The sequence below is a fragment of the Prinia subflava genome, chromosome 3 (genome assembly GCF_021018805.1).
Source record: "Prinia subflava isolate CZ2003 ecotype Zambia chromosome 3, Cam_Psub_1.2, whole genome shotgun sequence".
NCBI classification, from domain to species: domain Eukaryota; kingdom Metazoa; phylum Chordata; class Aves; order Passeriformes; family Cisticolidae; genus Prinia; species Prinia subflava.
In genome coordinates, this window is record NC_086249.1 from 25,324,470 (window position 1) to 25,350,380 (window position 25,911).

General features: G+C 43.5%; 2 protein-coding genes across 5 annotated transcripts in view; one reads left to right on the forward strand and one right to left on the reverse strand.

Moving 5' to 3' along the window:
• Window positions 1-3,196: 3,196 nt before the first annotated feature.
• On the reverse strand, window positions 3,197-12,245 carry DDIAS (DNA damage induced apoptosis suppressor). 4 transcript variants are annotated; one of them, XM_063394443.1, is made up of 6 exons: window positions 11,933-12,245; window positions 11,059-11,108; window positions 9,813-9,941; window positions 8,900-9,061; window positions 7,716-7,833; window positions 3,197-5,930 (listed from the first exon to the last, which is right to left on the reverse strand). In XM_063394443.1, exons 3-6 carry the CDS (start codon window positions 9,923-9,925, stop codon window positions 3,438-3,440), a joined length of 2,886 nt encoding a protein of 961 aa, XP_063250513.1. In that variant the 5' UTR covers window positions 9,926-9,941; window positions 11,059-11,108; window positions 11,933-12,245; the 3' UTR covers window positions 3,197-3,437. The 4 variants fall into 4 exon arrangements, with proteins under 4 accessions (XP_063250513.1, XP_063250514.1, XP_063250512.1 ...); XM_063394444.1 differs by lacking the exon at window positions 11,059-11,108 and having other exon boundaries at window positions 11,969-12,245; XM_063394442.1 differs by lacking the exon at window positions 11,059-11,108 and having other exon boundaries at window positions 11,933-12,244.
• A 317-nt stretch (window positions 12,246-12,562) lies between these two features.
• Window positions 12,563-25,911, forward strand: part of PRCP (prolylcarboxypeptidase) — a 28,266-nt gene continuing 14,917 nt past the window's right edge. Inside the window, exon 1 of the mRNA XM_063394447.1 lies at window positions 12,563-12,842. Within this exon, the coding sequence (XP_063250517.1) occupies window positions 12,714-12,842 (129 nt within the window). The 5' untranslated portion in view covers window positions 12,563-12,713. The remainder of the gene's footprint in view (window positions 12,843-25,911) is intronic.

Genomic DNA, 25,911 nt, shown 5'->3' on the forward strand with positions numbered 1-25,911 from the left:
CTTCCTTCAAATGCTCAGACCTCTTGGGAAGTGAATATTTACTGAAGGGAAGGAGGGCTGGAGTGTGTTGCTCTTGGGGGTCGAGGCTGGAGAAAACAGACTAAGCTCTTCCTGGGGCAGGGGCCGATGAAGAGTGGCAGCTCTTCCTTCCAAGGAGCATGTAACCACCAGGATGTGCAACCTTCTTGTTCAGCAGGTGTAGCAGCAAGGGTACAGCCTGTGCCAGGCTTTGCTGAGGGTGACACACAAAGGCTCCCTGCAAAAAGGGAACAAGCTGCCCAGGGGAAGAAATGCAAAGCTGACTGACTACAGAAGTGAAAGCAAGAGAGCTTTTTCTGCCTCTCTTCCATCCTCTCATGGCCAGTCTCCCCACTGAGCATGTGGGGAGCTCTGCCCAGAAGATGTCATCTTGCTGACAGGGGCCTGTCACACAACAATACTTTTTGCTCTCACTCTATGTGCAGTCCTCTTGCACAAAGCACAGGAGATCTGAGTGTCCTGCTTTAATTTCAGTGGTATGGCACAGACAGTCCTGCCTAATTTAAAATCTAGTCTTGATTTATGGATTTCTATGCATAGGGAATCAATCACAAGCCCAGTAAGCATTTTCAGGAGTTTTATTACCCTCAGAATTAAACATGCTGAGCTTTAGTCTTTTTGTACAAGCTTATAATTATAATCACATCAGCCTGCACCAAAGCTATCACTTACCGTAGTATGTGAATGAATTGTCTGCTGAAAAAAATCACTTATGCTGGACCAAACATTTCGTGTCAAGGTGCTGTCAGGTATATGATGTAGAAGCTCTGGCACTGTTTCATGAAGTCTCTGGTGTCTCACTTGGATCAGTTCTAACCCCTGGTGATAGAGTGGATATCTGTCCAGTTCATCACAAGGGAGTGCTTAAAGAGCCCATGATAACTGCAGTACCCTATTATGTGCTGTAGTAGAAAAAGCTGCTTTCAGGCATTATGAGGTTTTAAAACCTTATTTTGTATTGCCTTCCCTATGCTCAGTGATTTGGTATGAGTAATGCTGTCTTTCACTTCATTTCTTCTACATAAGCTATACATGCAGATTTATAATTTCCAGGCAAGCAACATTTCTTACTCCTTTTCCACTTGCCCCAAGGGTTGATCAAGTAGGATTTTATTTGCAATACATAAAATCTTTTCAGTAGGCAGAGCACTTGGCAAATGCAGGCACAAGTCCAGGACTTTTCACTTGGCCTCATCTTGGAGCCCTGCCCTACCCTGACTGAAGCAGCCCTGGTGTGGTTTTGGTGCACTGATTTGCTGGGCTAAAGCTCAGCTGGACGACTCAGCAGCAGCTTGTACAGCCCTTACAACTTCTGCTCTTCCCTCCTGTCCCTCTGGCTCTGCCAGGAAGCCTTGCATAGGGAGCTCTGTGTCCTTTACAGCAGAGCCCTGCCACGTTCTGCAGCACTGCTGTCACTGCACTGCACTGCTGCAAGCAATTCCATTCACAGGTTCCATTCACAGGTCACAGAACGGTTTTGGTTTGGAAGGCACTTTAAAGATCTTTAAGATTGTTCCAGCCCCCTGCCATGGGCAGGGAGACCTTCCACCAGAGCAGACTGCTCAGAGCCTCATCCAGCCTGGCCTTGAACACTTCAAGCGGTGGGGCATCCACAGCTTCTCTGGGCAAACCTGTGCCAATGCTTCATCACCCTCGTGATGAAGAATTTTTTCTGTGTATCTAACCTAAATTTCCTCTTTTTCAGTTTAAAAACATCATCATCACTGTTAAAATTTGTGATGTCTAATTCTGCTCTTTTTCTGTCTCTCTCTTTGCTCTGACAAGATGTTCGTTTCTCTTTTGTTTGTGTCTAGAGTTCAGGGACTGCAGGGCTCTAGGCTTGAACCTGTCAGAAGAAATCTTGTGCCTCTTTCCACTGCCATCTGCTGTGGCAGGATCCTTAAACACCAGAAGAACTTCTGCTTGAGTATCTTGCTGGGGACAGCAAGAAGAGATAAAGTCTTTCAGTGATCTCCAGAGCTGTGCTCCATGTCCTTTCAACGTCAGGCAAGTCTTTGAACCTGTGCCTAGACTGCAACTGTAGATAAGGAGGGAAAATAATAACTAAACCAACCAATGCTGACTTAGAAAAGCTTCTTTGTAGAAGGAATTTACCTGTGCAGACCTGCTGTATAACCACGTGTAACTTTTTCTTGGGTCAGCCTGCAGCCTCAGCACATCTGCACCCTTGGCAGGATAGGCTGTACCTCATTTATACCCTGCTCAGCCACAGGAGAAGCTCGTTTGATTTCAAATATCCTTCTCCCTCCCACCCCTTAAAGGGAAAAGCATTTGATTGGAGGTGCAGAACTTAGGCTGAAGACTGAAAAACTAAAAAGGTTTACCTGTATGTTCTGTGACGGTGATCCATGCTAAAAATCATGGATAAGAAACAAGATAATGAGAGTAAATGCCCTTATTCCTGAAAAAGTCTTCTGAGGGAGGCTTAAGTAGGTGCTGTAGAAATTATGAGACCTCAAACACAGGAAGGTAAAAACATCCACCTAGCAGCTGAGAAGGAACCAAGTAACCCCTCCCTGTCACCAGTCACAATGTAAATGGTTCATATTCATTTTAAACCTCAAAAGTCACAGCAAGCAGTTCTAGGTCTGTTTCTGGTTCTACATGTGCGGTGCATCCCCTCCACCCCCTTGGGCCACACTAGGACCTTACAACTCTCACTCAAAACAAAATGTCAGCGTTTTCAGGCTGCTCAGATCCCGTGCCCCCAAATTCCCACATCCTTCTACAGGACCTGACTTACAAGCTTACAAGCAGCAGGTCCAAGACTTCTCTGTTCAATGGTCCTAAATGATCCTAAATGCAGCTGGTTTGGGTTAGGAATATAGAAGACCAGGAATCTGCCACAAACAGTCTTTAACTTGAAAAAGCCTGTAGGAAAACTGGGAGCTGCTACCAAGCTCTCAGGATGGCCCCCTTCACCCAACTCAAGGCTGTCACAGGATCCCAAATGGGCTCAGATACAAGGCACCATCAAATCTTCCATGAAAACTTGGCCCTTGTCCTGAGAGGGTCATCAGGCAAGAATCTGGAGTGGACATGGATTGCAGTGCTGCTCTTGTGATGAAAAGACAACAGTGAACATATTAAAACACTTCACCTACTTGTACATTATAAAGTGAGATCTATTCAATACTCACACGTTTACAAAAGTGTTTATTGCACATCCTAATAATTTTCAAGAAAATACAGTAACTACAAATTCTAATTTCCCTCATCTCTGTGGTACAAAGGTCTGAAAATAAACCTAACTCTTCTTTGCAAGACATATGCTGACAGGTGTATAAACAATTTAAATAGCTCTTTTCTTCCACTGATCCTTCCCAAAAGTTTTAAAAAAATAATTAAAAAGAACACAGCATAGAAATGTATCTCTCTTAGTGTTTTGGCTTATTGGAAAAAGGGGTCCGTGCTTGGAAGAACAGCTCAGGAGACCAGACAGTTGGCCTGTCCAACACAAGCCCTGAATAATTTCCACTTGAGAGGTGATTCTCACCTTCTGAAGGGGAACAAGTCTTCAGGACCGGATCATTTAAAAACGAGGTCTTGGTGGCACTTGCAGATACAGGAGTTGTTAGAATCATGGCTCTATCCCCAGGGCTTATTCTCTCATTTTGGATGAGATTTGCATCATTTTCACTGTTCTTTCTGCTTTCAGAAATAGGGTTCCTGCCAGTGTGCCCATAGGTGGACTGCAAGTCAGCAGCCCAAGTAGCTGTTTTTAAATTTAAAGATGCAGTTGGTTTGAGCCCTTTGTTTGAAGATAGAGGGATCCACTCCTCCAAGCTGGCAGGCAGCTGGCTGTTAAGGAACTGCTGGGAAGCAGAGGTACCACTTCCTTTTTCTTCCCTGTTCCTCGGTCTCCCACGCTTCACTAACTTGCCAGTAAGCTGCTGCAGCAGCGTGTTCTGAAAGGCAGACCTGGATCGCTTGCACTTGGAATGGACTTTAGTGGGATTTTTAGGGGTGAAGATGGTGATGAAAGAGCTTCTATCTCCAACAGGCCACAGTTTCTGCAGAGGTTTTGTCATTGGAGTTGACTGTGAATAAGGAACAAAGTCCTGAGCGCAAACTGAGCTGCATTCCGAATCACAGAAGGAGTAAGTGACAGGTGTGCTGTGCATGCTAAAAGCACGGGGGGACCTGTGCAGGGATGAGCTCAGGCTTGAACTATTACAAGGAACACCTCCAGGAGAAAGCACCGATTCAGCTGTGACCTTCTCTGTCAAAGTGTCCTCCCGTATTAAAGAATTACATGATTTATTTAAGAATTCCACAGGTTTTGCTACCTCTCTTACACTTGCATCAAAGAGATCAGCAGAAACATTGTAGCTGCCTTCAGGGAAGATGTTGTTCCACTGCAGGTCTTTCCTACTAACACTTTTGAAGGTATTATCTGGCAGTTCTGTCAGTGGTTTTAATTCTCTTTTATATATCCTTCTTGCATTGTTGGGAGTTAGTGCATCAGAGACCTGGGCCCCTGTGAGTGTAAGATCTGTTTTTTGGCTTGGGGTAGAATAGTTTTCTTTATTTTCACAAGCAGCTAAACAGCTTTCACGTGCAGAATGCACACAGGTGGCTGTCTTGCTCCTTTTTAAACAGGAGGTTTCTCCATGCAGCCTGATAAAAGACCAAGAAGAATTTGCAGGGTCACTCTTTGCTCCTTTGGACTGCACACGTCTGCTCTGAGAAACAGATGGCTCTGGTGCAACTGGCGAGGGTGCTCCACCTTCCTTGAGGGTTGAAGATAAATCACTAGGGGAAGACTCGTATTGTGAGACATCACTCAGAGGGTTTGCATTTGACTGAAGACAAGCAAGCACTGTGTTCTCCCAACTATCATTCTCTGCTGGTGGCAAGAGCCTCCCTGGCTCTTGCCAGGGATGCAAATCACCTACAGCTTTCCTGGAACACGATTTATTGCGATTTACACCCAACTTGCTACTTTCAAGATGGATTTGTTTGCCTGCCTCAAGGCTGGGTGATGTTACAACACTCCTGCCGTCCTCTATTCTGGCTAACAATTCATTTAGGCTTTCTGAGAACGGGAGCTCTTCCCAGAGCATAGAGTCCATTGGAGACACTCCAGCTACATTTACATGATTAGGAACTGAGGCATCTCTCTTGCAAACAAGGGAGTTGTGGGATTTTTCTGCATAACAATAATTTCTACTATTAGTTTTTGGGTAATTGTTTTTTACCTCAGATTCCAAGGGATGTTGTAACAACTTGGAACTGTTTCCATGTGAACATTCAGTGTTTGAAGAGGAAACTCTCCCCAGTTTATCAGTTGCAGAGACACCGTCAGTCTGTCTAAGCTGTGAACTCGATTCATTATCCTTCTCTTTATCCCCTTCCTTCACAGAAGAGATCAGAAACTGTGAGTCCCAAAGAGTTTGATTGTTGAGGCTTACACTGCCCAATTCTGCAGAGACAGGCCTCTCCTCTTCTTCATGCTGTTCACTCGGCAGCTTTCCCTCTTCCAGAGTGGGAAAGTCTTCTGCTGTTACCCAAGCAACAGATGAAGTCAGACTGAAGGACTGCTGCCAGCACCCTAAAAAACTTTCCCTGCCAGTAGACTGAACGAAACAGGAGCTCCTGCTCAGGCTAGACAAGCTGCTGAGCTCACTGAGAGGCTCATCTATGGGAGCTGATGACACATCAGGTAAATATGAGCTGTTATTACAGCTCCTGAGCTTTGCCGACTGCAGGAGACGATCTAAGTAGCTGATAACAGTGAAGCCAGTAACAGCAGCATTTGGCGGGAAGATCTGGCACGCCACAAGGTTTTTCGTACTTCTATTAATTCTGGAACACTTCTGCAAGATGCTGCTGGCAGCAGAATGCCCTCCATGTTCCCTTGTACAACCCTGCGTGGGGGAAACAAAAAAAACCAGGCAACTTAGAGAAAAAACTATTAACACAGGTCTTTTAAGTCAGGCGTAAATTTAGGTCTCGCTTTTTGTAAGGATCTGCAGGGAAGAGAATACAAAACAGTCCTGTTACACAAGGCAGTCCCTGGGAAATAAACCCTGGCAAGGGCTGTAAAGGGCATCACAGTGAGAGGTTCTTTGCTTGTTGCAATTAGAGAGTTTTGGAGCAGGAAAAACAACCAAGAACTCTGAGAAAGGACTTCACAGAAAATTTCTTCCTCCCTTTGGGGCACTGGATGCTTCCGGGCTTCCTCTAGTGCAGTTCAGTGTGAATGGCTGGCAGGCTGAGGCCAGTGCTTTGCTTTTATCCAGGAGGCTCTGGGCAGCACTTGAATCACAGCACCCTGGTACCAGATACTTGACTGGGCAGCTCAGCTGCCAAAGCCAGCGTGGGACTTTCTGTGCGCTACATCCGCCAAAGGGAAATAAGCCACAACCTTTATCTGCTCCGATTGTTTTAGAGAGCAGTGTTTCAAAGGAGCTTCAACTGCAATTCTTTATAAAACTTCTACACAGAAATTACAGGTGAAAAATGACGTTAAACAGAGAGGGAATTAGCTCATATTTTAAGAAGTGGATAAACCCTTTCTCATCTATCCCTCAAGGTGTCTGGCAAAGCCAGAGAGGCCAAAAAGCAGACTAGTTGATCAGATAGTTATCTGCAACAACCCTCCTCCTCCCTGAGTCTGTGCGAGGTTTGAGGCTGAAGGCTGTTAGCCAAGGACAACACCCTCCTAGGTAAGTCTTTAAAAAGTATGTTATGCTGATTCTGAGTATTATCTGGGGTGGTACAACTGCATACACAGCTGAACACGACCATACAGAATTGTCTAGAGCCCAGGGCTGAACCATCTTCGAATGAGTGTTCAGCCCTTGTGTGTGCAGGAACAGCCACAAGGCTGGTGATACCTGGGATTAGTTATATTTGTCAAGGCATCAGGCCCACAAACCTGGTCAAGGGTTCCAGGTAAAGTTAATCCATTAAGTCCTCCAACTTCCGTTACTTGGGATGCTGTACATCAGGAAAAATCTCAGCTCACATACAAACCTCAATGTACCTTGTGGGAGAGGCAAAACACCTGCCAGGTAGGATTTAGTTCACGGATTTCATAATATGAATGACTCATATAAGCACCACTTGAAGAGAACCTTGAAGACTGTTTCTATAGAAATATTGCTAAGAACTAGTATTTCAAAGTGTGTTAAACACATAAAAGAGCCACCAATGCAGATGTCGAGCAGCTGTACTTTAACAACACTTTGAAAATGCTCTTAGATCCAGCAGTATTAAAATGCTACAAGGGGATGTGCTTCTCCTTACATTTCAGACTAGAAAAGAAAGGAGACTGCCTAGCATGGGAAAGGTAGGGCAGTGCTTGGAAGGAGAGTCAGTTTCTTGCTCCAACCACACATGGTTTTTTACAGACTCCAAGCTGTTACTGATACGCACAGGAGCTGGCATTGCTCAGGCTCTCCAAAAAGCACCCTGACAAGCTGTTAAGCTGACTGCTGCCATTCAAGATGATTTTTGGATGTGACTCATTTAAAAAAAAAAAAACCACAGGAGCCTTGGGGAAAAGAAGCGGAATCCTTCTCATGTCCTAGCCTTACATCTTCTCAAATTCCCAAAAGATGCTGTACATGAAGCTTTGATAACTCAGTCTGTATCCCTAACTGGCTACAGAAACTCAGTAAAAGGCCATAATGTAGATTAAAAGTTACCTTCACTCCAAAGATAAACCTTTTTCCAATGAAACAGGTTTCCACTGCATGAACTAATGTTCTTGTAAATGACTCTGTGTTTGTTTCTCCTGACAGCTGATTGAAGTCTTGAATATACCTAGAATAAAAACATATGGAAGTATTGGACCAACAGAGGAAGAAGCATTTTAGCTGTAGTATAGTGCTAGTGAGGACACATGTCAAGGAAAAGATTCTGTGCTAGCTTCAACTAAACTTAGAATGAAAACAGGAAAACCATGAACCTGTAAATTCAATTCTTTAGTTCACCTAACTTGTTACTGAGATAAAGTAACAAGAACAACCATTATGAATAGGTTTAATACACAACTTTCAGGCGTTCCCCACGTGGGTGGGATTTTTCTGCCAACACAGTGACTGTACAATGCTGCTACTCCTTACACATCCTTCCTGCCCAGCCTTTACAGCACAGTAGTATCCATGTAAGACATGGAAATAACTGCTTTTCCCAGCTGACAGCAGTACAGCAGTGTAGGGCAGAATGCCTGTCACGAGCATGTTATTAACGCTGCTAATATGGCATTACAAGCAATTCATCTTTGAGCCAGTGATAACACAAGGCATTGGAAAATAACAGACTGCAGAAAGAAGCAGGGAATCTATCTGAATATCCCATCCTGGCAGTTTCACATTTCAGAAAATCTGAAGCCTGTAATGTGGGTGGTCAGGCTCTGAGGACTAACAGACTTTCTCAGAAATCCCTTCTTTCCTCAGGAAAGTGTGGTCATGTTGCCAAATAGTCACAAGGTGCATTCAAACTGTTAAAAAAGAAAACACAGAGGCTCTATCTGGAAAAGCCAACTTCCTTAAACAAAGAAAATTCAATCATCTCAAAAAAGGAGAGAAAACTTGAGGAAGTTGTCAAAATGACCAAGCAGTGAGGCTCATTTAACAGGTAGTAGCTGCCTTCAATAGACAAGTGGAGGATTTCTTCTATTACCTAAAAGTAATCTGTTTCAAAACATCAAGATTTCAGGAAGAAACAAACTTCTGCACTTTCTCAAGGTGAAGGGTACCAAGGAAATGCTGGAAGGGAGCACTTTGGCAGTTACTTCTCACTCATCTTCCCACCATCTAGGCTCATTGCAGTTTTTTTAGGCTGAATAAAGAGCAGCAGCTATATGGTCAGGCAATCTATTCCTTACCTCTGCAGATTTGCTGCGGTGATCCCGAAGAATGGATCTAAGCAACTTCCAAAAACAGTGATGTCAAACAAATCTTTAGTGTCAGCAACCTTTAGGGACAACCTGTATCTGTAGCTAGCATCTTTAGCTTCACCTGTGCAGCCACATTTTAGACAGTGGAACCTGACAAAGACAGTAAAAGGATAAAAAAGATTGATTACATGAACTTCTGTTAATCACTGCTGGGGTAAGAATTTGTCTCCAGCCCTAATTATTACTAATATAATGTATCAAATATTCCATAAAAAAACTCTAGGATTTTTTTTCTTATTCCTTACTCCTTAAGGCAATAATCTTACCAAAGGCTTAGAGCAAGATGTGTGTATTATGACAGAATGACCCTGGCTTCTTTCACTGATTTATTAAATACTAGCCTGTTGTGAAATTGAAGACACAGTGGCCTTTGAGAGACTGTTGGGGTGCAATTTTGAATTCTCTTTGCTCATTTTTTTCAGATTTCATTCTGGTTTAGGATTTCTTTTCCTGCAGTATAAATGCCTAGGTTTAAAAAATAATCAGGAAACAGCACTGTTATCTTGTACTTCAGCATTTGAAACAACAGATATCCTTGTTTTACAAAGTCAGCTCCTTCCATTTAGTGCTGACATTCATTGATTTACTGTTCTTCTGTGTGTCAGAGATTTCATCCACCACTGCAATTAAAAAAGAAAGCTCATCCATTTCTGGACATGCACTCAGTGAAGAGTCATACAGGACCACCAGGTGTGCTGCACATGTAGAATGAGATGAAAAAAAATAAAATCAGGATTTGATCTGGAGGGGCTGTTTTTTCACCAGTTTTTGTTTAGTGTTCAGCTGGCAGAGATCCCCAAGTGAATGGAAATCAGTAAATGATCCCCTAAACAGGACGTACCTCCTGGAATCCAGGATCAGCCTGGAAAAGCAGTTTTGACAGGCAGGATAGACGAAGCACGAATTCTGGATGGAGATCACAGAGGCAGCCAAGAGTCCCTGCACACTATTCATGTGCTCACAGCATCACCTGAAACAAGCAAGCCAAAATGGTTTCAAGAGATCTCTCAGAGAGAGATGTTAATATTAACTGCTTTCAGTTTTAACATTTTGAACAGCAGTCTTCAGGAAATGATGCTCTCTGCTTGAAAATAGAAATTCTATTAATTAATTCTTAGAAAAACCAGGATTAAATTATGTAATATGAAGAAACTGTTCATTTGCACACCACTGCACAAAGATCATGCAAATTCTCACTTGCATTTAGGGATCTTTATTAGAATTATCCTTGGGCACAGCACTGCAGCAAATTGCTTTCTAATTATTTTCCTTAATTTAGAGTGAAGTCAGCATGGGGTTAAAAACTGAAATGATTCTGCACTTTTAATTCTGCAAACTCTTCAACACCAATGGCTTGGAAAGAATGCTTAGAAAATCTTGAAAAAGGCTCACAACAGCAACTATATTTGCTCCTATATCACACTTTTTGAGCTAAAGGGGCAGCTCCTCGTCAGCAGAGGCTGTACAGATTTGACAAATAAATAATGAACTAAACATTTAAATAAATAGGAATGCATTTATTTTATTCAGTATTACTTTCCTGCAGATATATTTTGGCTTTATTATACTATACTGCCCAAAACATCAAGTTTTAGGAAACTTCCCCTGTTTTAGACAACTGCTGTTCTCAGCAGATGTTAGAAACATGTAGACAACAATCCTAGAATTCTGGAATGGTTTGTGTTGGAAGGGACCTTAAACATGACATAGTTCCAGCCCCAGTGCCGTGGGCAGGGACACCTTCCACTGGACCAAGTCACCTGGAGCCTCATCCAGTACCTCAAATCACAGAGATCCAACTTCAATGAGCAAAATGTTCTCCACGGCTGAATCAAACGACTCCTTAAAACTCCACATTTGCAAAAGCTCTTTTATCACAGCCGTACCTAAATATAAACTTCTCTTTGATATAAACTGCAGAATAGGAAAGGAATTCCACATCTTCAGCCCAAAACTCTCTCTGAGAGGCAAAAGACCAAAGAGATGGAGGAGACTCAAATATGGCTTTTACAGGTTAAAAAAATCCCACATTCTATAATCAACAATGATGTTTTGTTCATAGTTTGCCATCAGAAAGCTAAACTTACAGGCCTTAAACTTTCATTCCTTTGCCTTTTGGGACACCTTTCTCGGCATCCTGGTAAAAACAAAGATCTGTTACATTGAGTCCTAGGAAAATATGAGTGACTAAACTCATTACTCTGAGTAATCTGAGTTCAGATGCAAAAAAAAAAAATCCAAATATTCTCTACATCTGGAAAACAGAGGTAGGGAATGGGAAAAGCTGTAATAGGGGGCCAAACAAAATGAGAGAAAACCATCTCTTCAGAGGTGGATATTATTTTCAATGATAACACACATAAACAGAGACTCATTTGACTCAGTATGTTTAATGGTGTGTGCCTTCAATTCTTACCAAAAGGGAACTATTTTGTTTTAGTTTCAAAGATTTTGTTTCACAAGATAACAGTAAAAAGTACATGGAAAACACATCAATATTTAGAAAAGGAGCAATAAAGTTAAGTCTGATTTTTTTATTGCACAAAACAGTGGGCTTGGAGAAACTAGTACGTGTTTCATTCCCACCTGTTGTCAACTCAGAACTCTAGAGACAAAGTTCGCATAGTTTTTGTAACCTGCACCTTTAAAAGACATTAAAAACACATACAACAAAAAACCAAAAAAACAAAAACAAAAAACCACAAAAAAAAAAAACCCCAAACAACCCCAAACCCACGCCCTAGAAAGCAGAGAACACTACAAGCATTTAACTGAAATACTGAAAGCACAGAGTGTAAGTGCTCACACAGGTTCTGTCAAGAGCAAACAGACTCAAGATCTCCACCTCTCTGTCCCTTTGGAAGAAATAGAGAACTCACTGCCTAGACGGAGACTGGAAGAGTTCGGCACGAATAGATCTGTTTTACTTGAACTTTTTGTAATAAACCAAACAAGCCCAACCTCAGCGCCCGGCCGGGGAATCGCATAGCCCTCCACCTGCTCCAGCCGCGCTCGCTGCCCTTCAGCGGCCCGGCTCCCAGCGCGGTTCCTGGTGCCCTCTGGTGATCCCGCTGCCTCGCTCTCTGCCTAAGGAAAACCAAAGCACGACTCGTTAACACATCTCACCCCCTGAGCCTCCTCGAGGCCGAGAGCGGCCGGTCCGGTCCGACTGAGCCGGGCGCAGGCTGCGCTCGGTGCCCTCAGGCGGGGCCGGAGCAGCAGCGGGGGCTCGGCCGCCCGGGCGGACCCGCGGCCTGAGGGCAGAGCGGGAGGGCGGAAGTGCGGCTGCGAGCGCCGCGCGGGGGCGGGACGAGGCGGCGCTCAGCCAATCGCGACGCACTTCGAGGGGGCGGGCGGCCCCTCCAGCCCAATCACAAAGCGAGAACGACGGCCGCGCCCCCGCAAGGCGCGGAGCGGCGAGACGGGCGGGTCACGTGCTCCAGACAGCCAATCGCAGCCTCCCCGCGGGAGGCCGCGCTGCCGAAACACATATGGAAGCCGCCTGAGCCAACCGCGAAGGCGCGCGCGAGCCAACCGCCGGCCGGCAGCCAATCGGAAGGCGCCGCTGCTTAGGGCCCGCCCCTCCACGTGTGGGGCTGGCCCCGCCCCCAGGCACCGCCGCTCCCCGCGGGGCCGCGCGGGGCAGCCCCGGGCGGGGGAGCCGGGCTCGTATAAAGCGGCGGGGCCGAGGGCGCTCCCGCTCCTCCTCCAGCTGCTCCTGCTGCTCGTGCTGCCCGCGGCGATGCTGCGGCTCCTCCTGCTCCTGCCGCTCCTCGGCGCGGCCGGCGCCCTGCCCGCCCCGCTCCGCCGCCACCGCCGGAGCGCCTCACTGCCCGTCGGCCCCTACCTGACGCGCTACCTGAGCCAGCAGGTGGGAGCCGCATGTGAAGGGAGGGAGTTTCCTTGGGGAATCCGGGGACGTTTTCCGCCGTCATGAGCCTCACTCGAGCCACAGGCGGCGCACGACTATCCGCAGCTTTTTAAAGAAACACCGAATTCTGGTTCTCTTAGGTAAAACGTCCCAAGCCTTGAGTATTCCGGTTAAGTGCACCTATTTAGAGTATCATGTAGTCTGCCCTCTTTGGTGTCCGTGCACCGCGGCCTCCCCTGCAGTCCGTACTCCCGCACACGCTGCGCCCGGATCGCACTTGCAAACAGCAGTTGCGTGGGGATTTGTTCTTTTCTTCTTCTTCTTCTTCTTTTTTTTTTTTTTTAATCGCGAATGGTTTGGGTTGGAGGGACCCTAAAGTTCCACCTAATTCCACCTTTCCCCTAGCCATGGACAGGGACACTTTCCCCTAGATGGTGATGCCCTTTTGGTTTTTGACTTTTTTTTTTCTTTTATGGATGCTCTGTATTCTTTGCACATATATTTCTAGCTCTGTAGCCTATTGTATTAGTGGCTAGTTTTCCCAGTATTTTTCCATGGCCTTTCCCTAGGCAAAAAGACAAAACTAATTCCAGATCTCCCAGCCCCAGGGGGTACAAGGCTATTTTGGTTCTTCCTAGGAACCAAGGTTGAGAACAGCTCTTTGAGATATATTTCATGGACAAAATACAGCTGGTACCAAAGGATGGGGCTCCAGAGAAGGGGCTTACCTGGGGGGAAATTGTGTCGCCACTTGTCCTCATAAGTGCTTTTTATCAATTACACTAATTTCCTAAAACCTATAAAAATGTAGTCATGCCTGTGAGGCTTGGCTTTGTGGACATCTTTCCATAACTGCCTCTGAAAGCCTTCAATAAGGATGCACTTTTATATTACCTCGTTGCTAAAATTATTCTGAGTTCCATTTCCAAGGTAGAAAAAAGGCAAAAATGGAGCATAGAACAGTTTTGTACTACTAACTTGAGCTTTGTCATCCTGTCTCCTCCAGTAATTTGTTGGCGAAATCCATGGCATGTGAACATGGAGGGCTCTGCAGTGTTGTCTTTAAGTGTTGGTGTGGTTTCCTTGAAGCAGACTTGAAACCCACCTTGTTCATAGGTTTTCATAAAAACAGTCAGCACTTCCTCTGGTGTGTTGAGGAGTCTGCATTGTCCCCTGTTCTGTACCTGGGTTTCCTAGGGGAGGCGATGGTTCTTTTTACTGGGAGACTTAGTAAGGGAGGAGGATGTTTTTCTAGTACTCTCTTGGTTTATTTCAAATCAGGCTTGTAGCATGCATCTGAATTTCATGCCCTGGTCTACATAGGGAGTGCTGGGAAGGAGAAGGTGTTTCATTTGCAGCCATAGGATCGTTTAGGTTGGAAAAGCTGTTCAGATCATCCACTACTAAACAATGTCCCCAAGTGCCACATCTACATCTCTTTTAAAAGCCTCCAGGGTTGTTGATACTACTTCTCTAGGAAGCCCATTCTGATGCTTGACAACTGTATCAGTGAATAATTATTTTTTAAATATCCTATCTAAACGTCTCTTGGTGCAACTTGTGGCTTGGCATCTTGGATGATATGTGGATTGAAAATCTGCTTTGTACATGGTGAAGTTATGATGGAGTGAGCAAATGGGAAGATTACACTGAGAGAGAGAATAGGCATAAAGAAAACAGATAACCCTTGTAATATTATCATGAATAGCTATGGAATAATTTAAGGGTCAAGGTCCCTGTCATTTGAGGGAGAGATGGGGAAGGATTTTAGTGGGAAATCCATCCACTGAGATTACAGTCTTCTGCAGATAGTGTTACTGGTTTGGGAACGCTCCTGTTCCAGGGGTCTTCTGGCATAAATCATGGACTTTCTGAGTCTTGAAAACTTCTCTGCCTAATATTCACTCACTCGGGTAATGATTTGGGATTTGTGTCCCTGCATTAACTCCTCTAACAGCCCTGGAGCTTGTGTTGTGAGCATACTGCAGATACCTTCTGCAGTGTGTGGCCAGCGTTGGCCAGGATATCGCTCCTGCAGCAGTGGCATAATTAACGCTAATTGTTGTGGCACACTGGTTGTTGCACATTGTTATCATAGCATCAGCGATGCTAATTCTGTGCTGTGGTCTGAACCACCCTTTGTCACCGTCTGTTACACTTCTGTCACACTTCTGTCCTCGTCTCCTCCCGGGGCTGTGGTGTCACCTGGCTTTTCTCCTCAGCTCTGGCACAGACAGCCCCGGAGCCACCCCGCTGCCAGCAAAGCAGCAGAGCTGCGGTGTAGTTGAGATCTGTGGATTTTGGGATGTAGATAGGTATTGAGAGAAGGGAGGGAGGAGTCACAGTAAGAACCTATTGGAAATATTGATGCCACATCTTGTTCACCCTTCTGTCTCCTCCTCTCATGCTTCAAGCAAAGTCATGTTGGCTGAGAGTGGCTGCTGCAGGACAGAGGGAGCCCATTCACAGGCCTGGAAATCCTTGCTTTCCTTGTCCAAAGACTTACTAATAGTGTTGAAGAGAGTGTGAGAGGTGTGTTCATGAAAGATTTGAATTCTGCTGCCTGGCACTTGAAAGATACAGGGGTAGCACTAAGGTCTAATCACACAGAGAGCGCAGGACATGCTATCAGTAGCACAGTGTGTAGAACTGATAGCATTCAGCCCTGATGAAACATGCACTCAGTGCTCTTGTCTGGGAATTTGTAATTGCATTATTATTCTGTAGTGCAACATAACAACTATGATTAACATGTTAAATAAGGGGCGGTGATACTTTGCCACCTCTCAGGATTGTTAAAATTTAATTACTGACATTATATTTCCTATGACATGGATTATCTGCTTGTGTTCCTTGCTGCCAAGTCTTTCTTCTTAGCTAAGGTTCCTGTTTTGATTCTTGTTTCTCTGGTGGTTTTCATCACAAGTTAAATTATTTTATCTTAAAGCATTCAATATAAAAAATACTTAATAGTGTGGCAAAATACTACGCTATCACAAAGGAAATGTTTTTATACCTATTAATATTAAAAATACCTTTAAATAGAGTCTTTAAATATTTCATAGTTCTACAGAAGAAAACTTTGAAAGTGTAAATAGATTCCTTGCATGATTTGTTGCCTAAAAAGTTACTTCTTGATCACGGTGCATATTTATTACTGCTGCACATTGGAACCTCTGGGCATGACAGTCTATAGACATGTAACATTGTTTGAGGGTTTAGTGTCAGCTTTTACTGTGAATCGGGGACATTTAAGTCTGTTTTCAAAAATGTGGAGAGATAAGGACAGAGTTAAGCTCAATGCTCATTGGCATTAAACTTCCTCCTGTTTACCACTTTAGGTGTCAGACATCTGTGATGGTGGGGCTAAAGTCTAGAATATTGAGAAATCAGTCAAGCAGTGCCTGTGTCAGTGTGACTAGCTTGTTTGCTGACCTGTGTATGTATTTAATAACTTACTATTTTGTCTGAGAGGTGTGTTTTTTTTCTTTTCCTCTCCCTTCAAAAGTAACTGATGTCTTTCAGCCCTCTACTCTTCCTATGTATGAGTGAAATTATCCCACTAAAAAGGTACTGGGATAATTTCATTCATACATACATAGGTACGGACCTAGAAGAGTAGACAGCCTTTGAAGGAGAAACTGTCATCAGTCACATCTTTAACAAAATTTTGTCTGTTTAGGGGATGATGATCTCCTTTATAGCTTTTCTGATGCACTAATGTGACTTTTGTAGGCAAGTCTGTGGTAATTTGTTTGCCTTCTAAGCAGTTGGTTGTGATTTATGTGTTCAAGTAATCCATCCAAAATGGAGCTTTACAGAGAGACTGATGTGCAGAATGTATAGAGCTGTGTCAGGATCACCACTGTTGGGATGGCTTTGTGTCTGTGACCACAGTTCTAATTCATTGCAAAGACTTGGTGAGACATCCAAGATCCATCTAGGTCTCCTTACCCAGGTAGAAATAATCTTACAGCATGCTGAGGAGGCTCTGGAGTCCCTCAGTTCTGACCTTTGGGGAGCCTTGTACCTTTGTATCTTTGCCTTTGGCACACATGCCAGTGTTACAAAAACCACAGCCTAAGGACTTGTGGTGCTTTATGTCCGGTACTGCTGAGAGCATGATGCCTTAAAATTCCTGATATTTGAAGGCTTCTCAGTGATAAACTAGTCTGAGAAAGGAGAGTGGACGTGGTGTCTCTTCACTCAATTTGATAATTGATGGCTGTGTGAGACTCTGCTGGTGAACACTTCACCTCAGTCCCAGTTCATGAACTGCTGTGGATTTGTCCAAGAACCAGTGTAACAGGTACAAATTAATTTTCATTCAGCAACTTACCGAGCCTGGTCCTTCAATCAAATTCTCTTGAGTAATACACATCAGTTATCACCCCTTCCAAAAGAAGGATTCTGATTACATAACTTCTGACATTTCATAACTTCCTAGGTTTCACACTTAAGTCAGTATCTCATAGTAAATTCACATGTAAGTCTTTGTGCTCTGAAATGCATCCACACTTCATATTGTGTGTACATGAAGATCTCTTGAAGCTTCAAAGTACAAAGCTTAAAAAGTAATCCAATTTGATCCTTTCTGGCTTTATCAGAGTCTTTAATACCCTATTTTTTATTACAGACTGAAATTCTGAAGTACAGAATATAAAAGCCCTGATTGAAAATGTGAAAATTAGAATGGATAGAAATGGTTTTAAAACCTAATGAAGTAATTTTCAATCATAGGTCTAAAACTTGCGTAGGAAGACCTTGAGATGGGTTGAGGTTATAGTTTTTAATTGTGGTTAGCATCGTATTTAGCATCTTATTGTGACTCAGGTTGGTGTCTCAGAACAGTAACAGATGTCGGGAATGGTTAAGATGGACTTGTTTTTCAAACCTGGCACCTTCATACAATAGCACTTTTGGCTTCTGGTGAAGGAAAAAACAAAGTGCTTTTTACAGAGCCCCTTGGTACCAATTAAAAGTTATGCCGGTGTATGAAGAAGAAGTGATGCTGATGTTTGTCTCTGAAGGGGATTTACTTGGAATATGTGTTTTACTCATCAAGTAGTACAGGAGTACTTGGCAGCCCCTACTCTGTGATTTCATAGCGTGATTTAAAATGGGAACTGTAAGTTATAAACCAGGTCTGCAAGCAGGAACAATAGCTCTCATTCAGTGAACAGGAAAACGGGGAAGTACTTGTTAAAGCTTGTCAGTGAATTTTTATTTTTATGCACTTCTTATCTGTGGGGGTCACAATGCAGACATCAGGTTCTCAAATTAAGCAGGAAACAATTTCCTCACAACTTGCAGCCTTTTCCTTCAGGTTAATACTAGTGACTCAAAAGCCATCAATGATCACTACTCCCTCACTGAGAGTGAGCATTTCATATCTCACTAGCTTTAATTGTTAAAAGCTGTAATAGGCCACTGAAAGATTTCTCACAGACTGTCTAGATTAGAGAAAGTCGAAAAAACAAATAAGCAGAACTGCATAAGGCTGAAGTAGCAAGCTGTTTACAAGCCAGATGTGCATGAGAGCTCCTGTTAACTTCATTAAATTTGGCCTGTGCCATGAGATTCTACAAGTTGAAGTGAAGTCTTAGTTTTTTGGTGGTTTTTTTTTTTTTGTTTTGTTTTTGTGATGGGGACTGGGTGGGGAGATATAGAGGAAAATGAAGTTCCAAAGAAAATTTTATGCTAATGAGTTCTGTGTCTATTTCTTCATCTGACTTTGAGGAGATCAAGACCAGCCATCAGCATAAGTTGTTGTAGGTTGTGCAGCTAATTTGTAGCATTTTGCCAAGTTGGTGAGAGACCAGAAGTCAAACTTGATTATTTCATTTCAAGCTTTCAAAAAACTGAATACCTTAATTTATTTCCTACATCCTGTAATATTTGGATTTTATATCTAAAGCAGGGAAGCTTCTCAGAAACTTGGTGGGGTAAACCAAGCTGTACTAGTCCATCTTACTAATACTTGCAAAAGGGTTAATTTCTTTGTTTTCCAGGCATGTCAGTTCAGAGAATTAAGCATAGACGGAAGGATGGGAATTGTGTTTCTTTTAAGCACAGTCAGTAGATACCCCAGATACCCCTGCCTGTGGTGTAATGGGCTAATTTTCTTTCTTTATTTTAAATTTCTAGTTGCTGTCTCCTGTGCTTTAGTTCAGCTCTAGGATGCATGTAGTATGTTCAGGTATTTGGTGCTGTTATAGTGCTGTTGTCAGGTGTGCTGTGTGTGGTTGTTGTTCTTTAAATGCTCACAGTGAGCAAAGAACAAAATTTCTGATCGTTGTGGGCTGTTGCTTCTAACTTTAAATTGATGTAAGAGCTTTTTCCATTATTCGCACCTGCAGCCAAGATACAGAGCTTGTGCACAAGTTCACCCTTGTGTCAGGCTTGAAGCCAAAGTGATTATGTGAAGATTAGCTGTAAAAGGTGCTAAAATTTGAGATGTGTGTCTCCTTGCTGAAGAGGAGATGGCTCACTGCAAAGCCTACCTGCATGGGATACCAGGGAGCCATGGCACTGCGATGTCCTTTCCCTCTGATTCCCGATATGGACACGCTTGGTGGTGCAAGGAGCTGCAGATGGTATTTCCCTGAATGCTGCTGGTTTCCCCATCGTCCTGTCTACCAGCGTCTTGCAGCCCTGCAAGCAGAAGTTGTTCCTTGGTGTTGCAAGCTTGCCAAAGTAGCGGTTGCTACGTGGTATTTTTGCTATTGCATCAGGGTTGTAGAAGTAATTGCTGCTTTCTTGCTTTGTTTTCTGAAATTGTCTCTCCTCTCCCCTCGATGTTCGTCAGAATTAGTGGCTACTAAATACATAATCCCCAGCAGCACGCGTGAAATACTTAACCTTTTAAAACTGATAACCTACCACCCCTACACTGAGCTTCTGTCATTTTGTTTGTGCTCTGCCTAATTAAATTATCTGGGTAGATGACAGAACAGTTTTCCTGTTTGCTGTCACTGTTCATGTCTACTTCCCTTGGATCCTCTGTTGTAGGGTTATCAATAGAAAATTAAATACAACTAATAGTGGTTGAAATAAGGCTGGGAGATTGATAAAGCAAATTTATTTGTAGTTCTGAAAACCTGTGAAAGGAAACAATTGCAACCTGAATTAAATCTTCTAAAAATATTTAGCAAAGTAGACAGTTCTAGACCTTTTTGGGGTAGGGGTAGAGCTGGTTTAAATATTTAATTTGACTAAATAAAAATATTATCTTGGATCTGCTTTTATTCCCTGTGTCTTTGTTAAAAAAGAAGAATTGAGGAAGTCTTTCAAATGAAAACTATGTTCATCAGAGAAGATGAAACTTTGTAAATTCTTTTGCTTAAACAATTAGTCCTACACAGAACTTTAGGTCACTTCTAAAAAAACCTGGAATGCTTTTATGCTGCTTAATCTGTGACATATTGACATTTCACATCCAATTTTTTCCTCTCCTCTGAAGTTAATCCTCTGAATGTGATGGATTTGTAATTCAATCTGGAAGGCACATGGAAAAGATTAGTGGCCTTTGCCTGTCGGAGGTCTGAGAGACCTTGCACAAGGGTGACTTGCTGGTGTAGTGTACTGCAGCTTGGTGCTTTTTTCAGCCTTATGGAATCACACCCTGTGATGTAGGGCTCTGAGCTGGTTATTCCCTATGCTTTGCCCCATCCCTTGTCCTGTGGAAGAATTACACCAGGAAAATAATGCCTTGAATGGAAGCATCAATGATGTGAACATTTGGGGTGTTTACTGCCACAGTGGTTTGTTGCATAGTTGTGTAGCTGGTGGAGTCTGAGCAGCTCACGTCTCTTCATTGCTCTGAAAAGAACCAGGTGGCAGGGGAAGGGAGACTGGATAAGCAGTGACAGCAGTAAAGCTGATTGGAGGGATTCCTGCCTTGGTCACCCATTCTCCCCCTTTTGCTGGAGCTTTGTGGCTCTCAAGTCTGGGACAGAAAATGTTGAGAGTGCCTGTGGTACTTCTCCTTCCAAATGGAGGAGTTTTAACAGAGAGCAGCATCTTCACTGTGTCTGCTGGAGGATTTTACACCCAAGTAATTAAAGCCTAAATGTGTTTATGGACTTCATTTTTACATGGTAAGCAGAATCTGGAGGTTCAGTTGCAGCACAAAACTATTAATGGTTTGTGGAAGTTGAAATCAATTTGTTTGTGTTCTCATTAGCTGGTTGGGCTTCCGACATAAAAATAACCTTTCATCATGTACTGTTTGTTTCTAACAAGGGCTGACCTGAGTACCCTGGTGCTTTCCTACAGCATATCCTGTAGCTGTTGAAATTTTCTTTGGTCTTTTCAAGTGCCTGTCCAAACTCTGTGACTCAGGGTAGGGGTAGAGTTCCTGTCTGAAGTTGTTCCATGTTCATATCTTTTAATCACTGAAGAGATAAATCAGTGCTAAAAATCAGACTTCCTTAAACAGGATTGCAAGAGCAGGTGCTGTGATTTCTGCAGCGTAAGAGAAGCTTCAGAAAGATGCATGAAGTGTAGAATCATAGACATTTAGGCTGGGAAGGACCTTTAAGATCATCAAATCCATCTGTAATGTAACACTGCCAGGTTTATCACTAACCCATGTGCATTGTCAAAGGCCAGTGTATTCTCAAGGACACAGCTGCAGTGATAGATTCTTGCTGTTACAAGGATCCTAAGCCTGTATTTGCTCTGGGGGCATATTTTGCTGGAAGCTCATTACAATGAAGGAAAACTTGGTAACAGTTACCCTAGACCATCTCAATAATTGAACAGAAATTAGAAACAATAAATAGTCAAAAAGCATGTGTGTTGTTATCTGTGTGGTTTGGTAAATGTGATGGATTAACAAATAAAATTAAATCTGGTGAACAAACCGTCTGAATTATAGAGCTTGTGGAAAATGGCGATGACAGAGCCAGTCTTTGCTTGGATGAGCATGCTCTGCTGGGTGGAAAACTGGCTGGGTGGCTAAACCCAGAGAGTGGTGGTGAGTGGGGTTAAATACAGCTGCTGGTCTTCTGGAGAGCAGGAGGGCTCAGCAGAGGGGTCTGGACAAGCTGACTCCTTTGGCTGAGGCCAGTTGTATGAGGTTCAACCAGGCAAAGTGCTCAGTCCTGCCCTTGGGTCACAGCAACCTCAGGCAGTGCTGCCGGCTTGGGGAAGAATGGCTGGAAAGCTGCCCAGGGTAAAAGGATCTGGGAGTGCTGGTCAACAGCAGCTGGACACGAGCCAGCAGAATGCTCAGGTGGCCAAGGAGGCCAAAGGCATCCTGGTCTGGATCAGCCATGGTGTGGGCAGCAGGACCAGGGCAGGGATTGTCCCCTGTACTCAGCACTGGTGAGGCCACTCCTCCAATGCTGTGTTCAGTTTGGGCCCCTCGCTGCAAGAAGGACATTGAGGGGCTGGAGCGTGTCCAGAGAAGGGCAGTGGAGCTGGGGAAGGGTCTGGAGCACAAGTCTTATGAAGAGTGGCTGAGGGAACTGAGGTTTTTAGTCTGGTGAGAGGGAGGCTGGGGAGAGACCTCTAATGTTCTCTACGACTTTGTGAAAGGAGATTGTAGGGAGGTGGGAGTCTGTCTCTTAAGTAATAAGCAGTAGAATGAAAAGAAATGGCCTCAAGTTGCAACAGGGGAGGTTTAGGATAGTAGGAAATCTTCACTGAAAGGCTTGTCAGGCACTGCAAAAGGATGCTCAGGGAAATGGTGGAATTGCCATCTCTGGAAGTGTTCAAAAGGTGTGTGACTCTTGAGGATGTGGTTTAGGGATGGGCTTGTCAGTGCTGGTTTAATGGTTGGACTCATTCTTAAAAGTGTTGTTTCAGCCTAAGCAGTTCTGTTATTCTAATCTATGGTCCTATCTCTTTTAAATTTCTGGTATTATTTCTGTCCAAGCCTTTCCAGTTTAGTGGGTTACACAGCCTGATGCAAAGAGGTTCAGTTTACATCTCTTCCACAGAGCACCCAGTGATCCTGCATTTCAGCAGAGGGGTGCAAATCTTCAGTCTCTGCTGTTCCTTGCACAACTATCAGCCTTGAAAGCAAGGAAACACCTCAATCCTTGCATTTAAAATTAAAAAGGTGAAACAAAGCTAAGCTTGATTTCTTGTCTTTTTTTCTCCCTCCCTTTTTTCCCCCTCCTTTTCCTGCACTGAGCAGGGACAGAGAATCTTAGTAGGTACTGTACGATGAAACCTCAGTCCTGTCAGGCTCGACAAAATCTGCCCCCCCCCCTCCCTCTGCCTTTGTTATACAGACTTGACAAGAAGGTCCCTGCCCTCATGAACTTCAAATTTGAATAGAGGAAGGAAAGGTTGTAAGAGGAAGCAAAACTAATAGGGCCAGCTGACTGGAGTCCCCCACAGCCCATCAGGAGTAAAAGCAGGAATAGAAGCACATCAGTGAAATCCCAAGGAGGCTGAGGTCCACACTGCCGTTCACATTGGAGGATATCCTCGAGCTGTCCTGTATCTTCCTGTCCTCAGGAAATAAATCAGACAGGATGAGCCCTCAAAACAACTCCATGGACATGTGCAGAGTAGAGCATGTCTTAAAATCCCCTGGCTTCTCACCAGTAAAACAACTGGCTTGATTTCACATGCAATATCCAATTTGGGACAACAAAGCTATCGCATAGAGGGTTGAAATTCAAGGCGTGTCAGAAAGGCTTTCAGACGCTCACAATCCTGCCAGAAACTCAAAAACATAAAACCATCAGGTGCTGATTAAAAACATCAAATGCTATTAGATGTTTTTGGTTAAAAACTGCCCTGTGAATTACAGTCTTTTTTGGTAAAGGCTTGACTGCTGCCCTGTCTCTGTAGTCACTGATGAACTTAAGGTGCTGCTGAGAAGGAAGTGGGTTTTAGCCCACATTTCCTGTTTTGTCTTTGTACTCTACTTGTTGCCCAAGCTTCTGAATACTGTGAGAAGTACATTAAGCAGACTAACATCTGTTGTCCTTTTTGCCTCCTCTCAAGGGGGATGTGTGGCTGAGTGATTTGTTTTATTTTAAATGGACTTTTAAAATAGCAAAAAAGGACATTACAAAAAACCCCACCTTGAGATAAATAATCTTTGAGAGCTCAACGAAAACACGTGGTACATGTGAACTTATAAGGTAAAGATAAGAAAGGTGCTGTATAGTTCAAACAGAAGACACCAAAGTGGGGTTTGGCCATTCCTTCCAGTTGAATTTGTTCAGTAAACCAGTCTGGGAAAGGTGCCTCACCCTGAGCTGATGAGCTGTCCTTCTCTGTAGAAAGTTTCCCTGAACTGAAGGATCAAAGCTGCTGACTTGAGCTTTCAGTCTGGTGCTGTCACCAGCCTCATGGGCTCAGTGCCTTGTGCTGCCCACTGACGTTTGTTGTCCAGCTCAGGGAGTGCAGTTCCCAGCAGCTCTGCCTTGGGTAGTGCCTGCAGTCTTGCATCAGAGCTGCCTGCCTAGCAGGCCATCTGCTGTGTGCTTGTTTTTATTTTCCCCAAATGCTTGGTGAGTCTTTGGACTCAAAGGTGTGCAGGAAAATATGAGGCTTTCTTAATCAAGCAGTGTTCACAAAGGTTTTTGTATGTGGAACTGAAATTTAGGTCTTCACTTTGCCATCCTGCCTGTCTCAGCTGACAAGAGTTTCTCTTAAAAACTTACTAATAATTTAGGAGTTTCAGTGCTGCTTTTTCTAATTTTGTCCTTTCTCTTATTAGTATCAGAATAACTGTTCTTGTGTCAGTAGATCATACTTTCATCTGTAAAACATTTCTGTTGCATCGCTGATGATGACTGTGGTGTTATTTTTTTACCAAACTTGCTGGTAGTCCTGTTTACTGAAGCATAGAACTTTGGGCTAAGTGGTTTGCATTAATTCTAGAATAGTTTCGGTTTAGAAGGGAACTTTGCCATCATCTCTTCAAACCTCCCACACAAAGCAGGGCCAATTTCAAAATTGTTTAGGATTGCTCAGGACCTTGTACTTACTGCTGACATCCTGGACACAGTTGTAGTTATGAAAATTTTAGTTGGAAAAACCATGTATCTGCTAGTATACCGTTGCCATTGTTTTAACCAGCAGTTAAGGTATTTTAAATGTGTACTAAACAGATTTTATTTTTCTTTTTAATGTTGTGAGCTGGTCGTAAAAGCCTTTGTTTTTATCTTACTCCTTTTGCCTAAGAGTTGGGGAAAAACCCTTTCTGGTTCAACTTTTTAATGACATTTGCTTAAAGGAAAAAAACTGTAAAAATATCTGGTTGATTTGAATACTAAAGTAGGCTTCACACAGTTGCTGGGGTTCACTACCTCTTTACAGGCCTGTTCTATAAGGAATGGTGAAATTTAGCAATTATTTGAATTTGAGATCCAGCAGCTCCTGTGCACAGCCCTGCACTCCTGCTCTGTTTGGCTACACAACAGCTCCATCTGCTGTTCCTGAACTGCAGCTTCCCCTGAGCGTCCAAACCTTTCACTTCACAATTTTGTATTGATTCTTGGGCTTCTCTCTGGCTTGAAAAATTTTAACACAGTTTTTACTCTTGTGAGAAGATACTCCTTTGGATACCTCCACACCGTGCTTTGATGTTCTGGATTTTGAATTTGTTGGCAATAACCAGCGTTTTTGACACTTTCTCCTCTGACTGCTTTACAAACGTTAGGTTTTGTTTGGGATTTTTTTTTTAATTCATGCTGTATGTCTTACCCTCGCAAAGACAAGCTACTACTAGGTATGAAGCCCCATCATCTAGAACTAAGAGTTTCTGCTCTTCAGCTGAGTAATAGCTACTTGGGTGTGGTATGTTTGTTTGTTTGGTTGGTTTTTCTGGAGAAGTCTGGATTTGTGTTTGTTCTGCCTGGAATCTTACACATGTCCACAATTGTATGTGCTATGAATATGATGAACAGAGGCAGTTTAGCTGTTGAGGAAGTATCAAATCTCTACAGACTGAAGGAGGAATAGGAAAGAATAACATGGATGATGGCAGTGAGGGAGTGTACAGCATGTCAAAGTCAAGACGGAGAATCATGACTCTTTGATCAGCATGGTTACTAAAACCAACAAAAGAGAACTTAAATTCCTCCTTCCTTAAATT

Coding starts and splice junctions, on each gene's coding strand:
- DDIAS (XM_063394444.1), bottom strand. CDS start 9,925: ATGAATAGTGTGCAGGGACTCTTGGCTGCCTCTGTGATCTCCATCCAG. Junction 9,062..9,812: donor CTGATCCTGGATTCCAGGAG/GTACGTCCTGTT, acceptor TGTCTTTGTCAG/GTTCCACTGTCTAAAATGTG. Junction 5,931..7,715: donor GGTTTATCTTTGGAGTGAAG/GTAACTTTTAAT, acceptor TCCCCCACGCAG/GGTTGTACAAGGGAACATGG.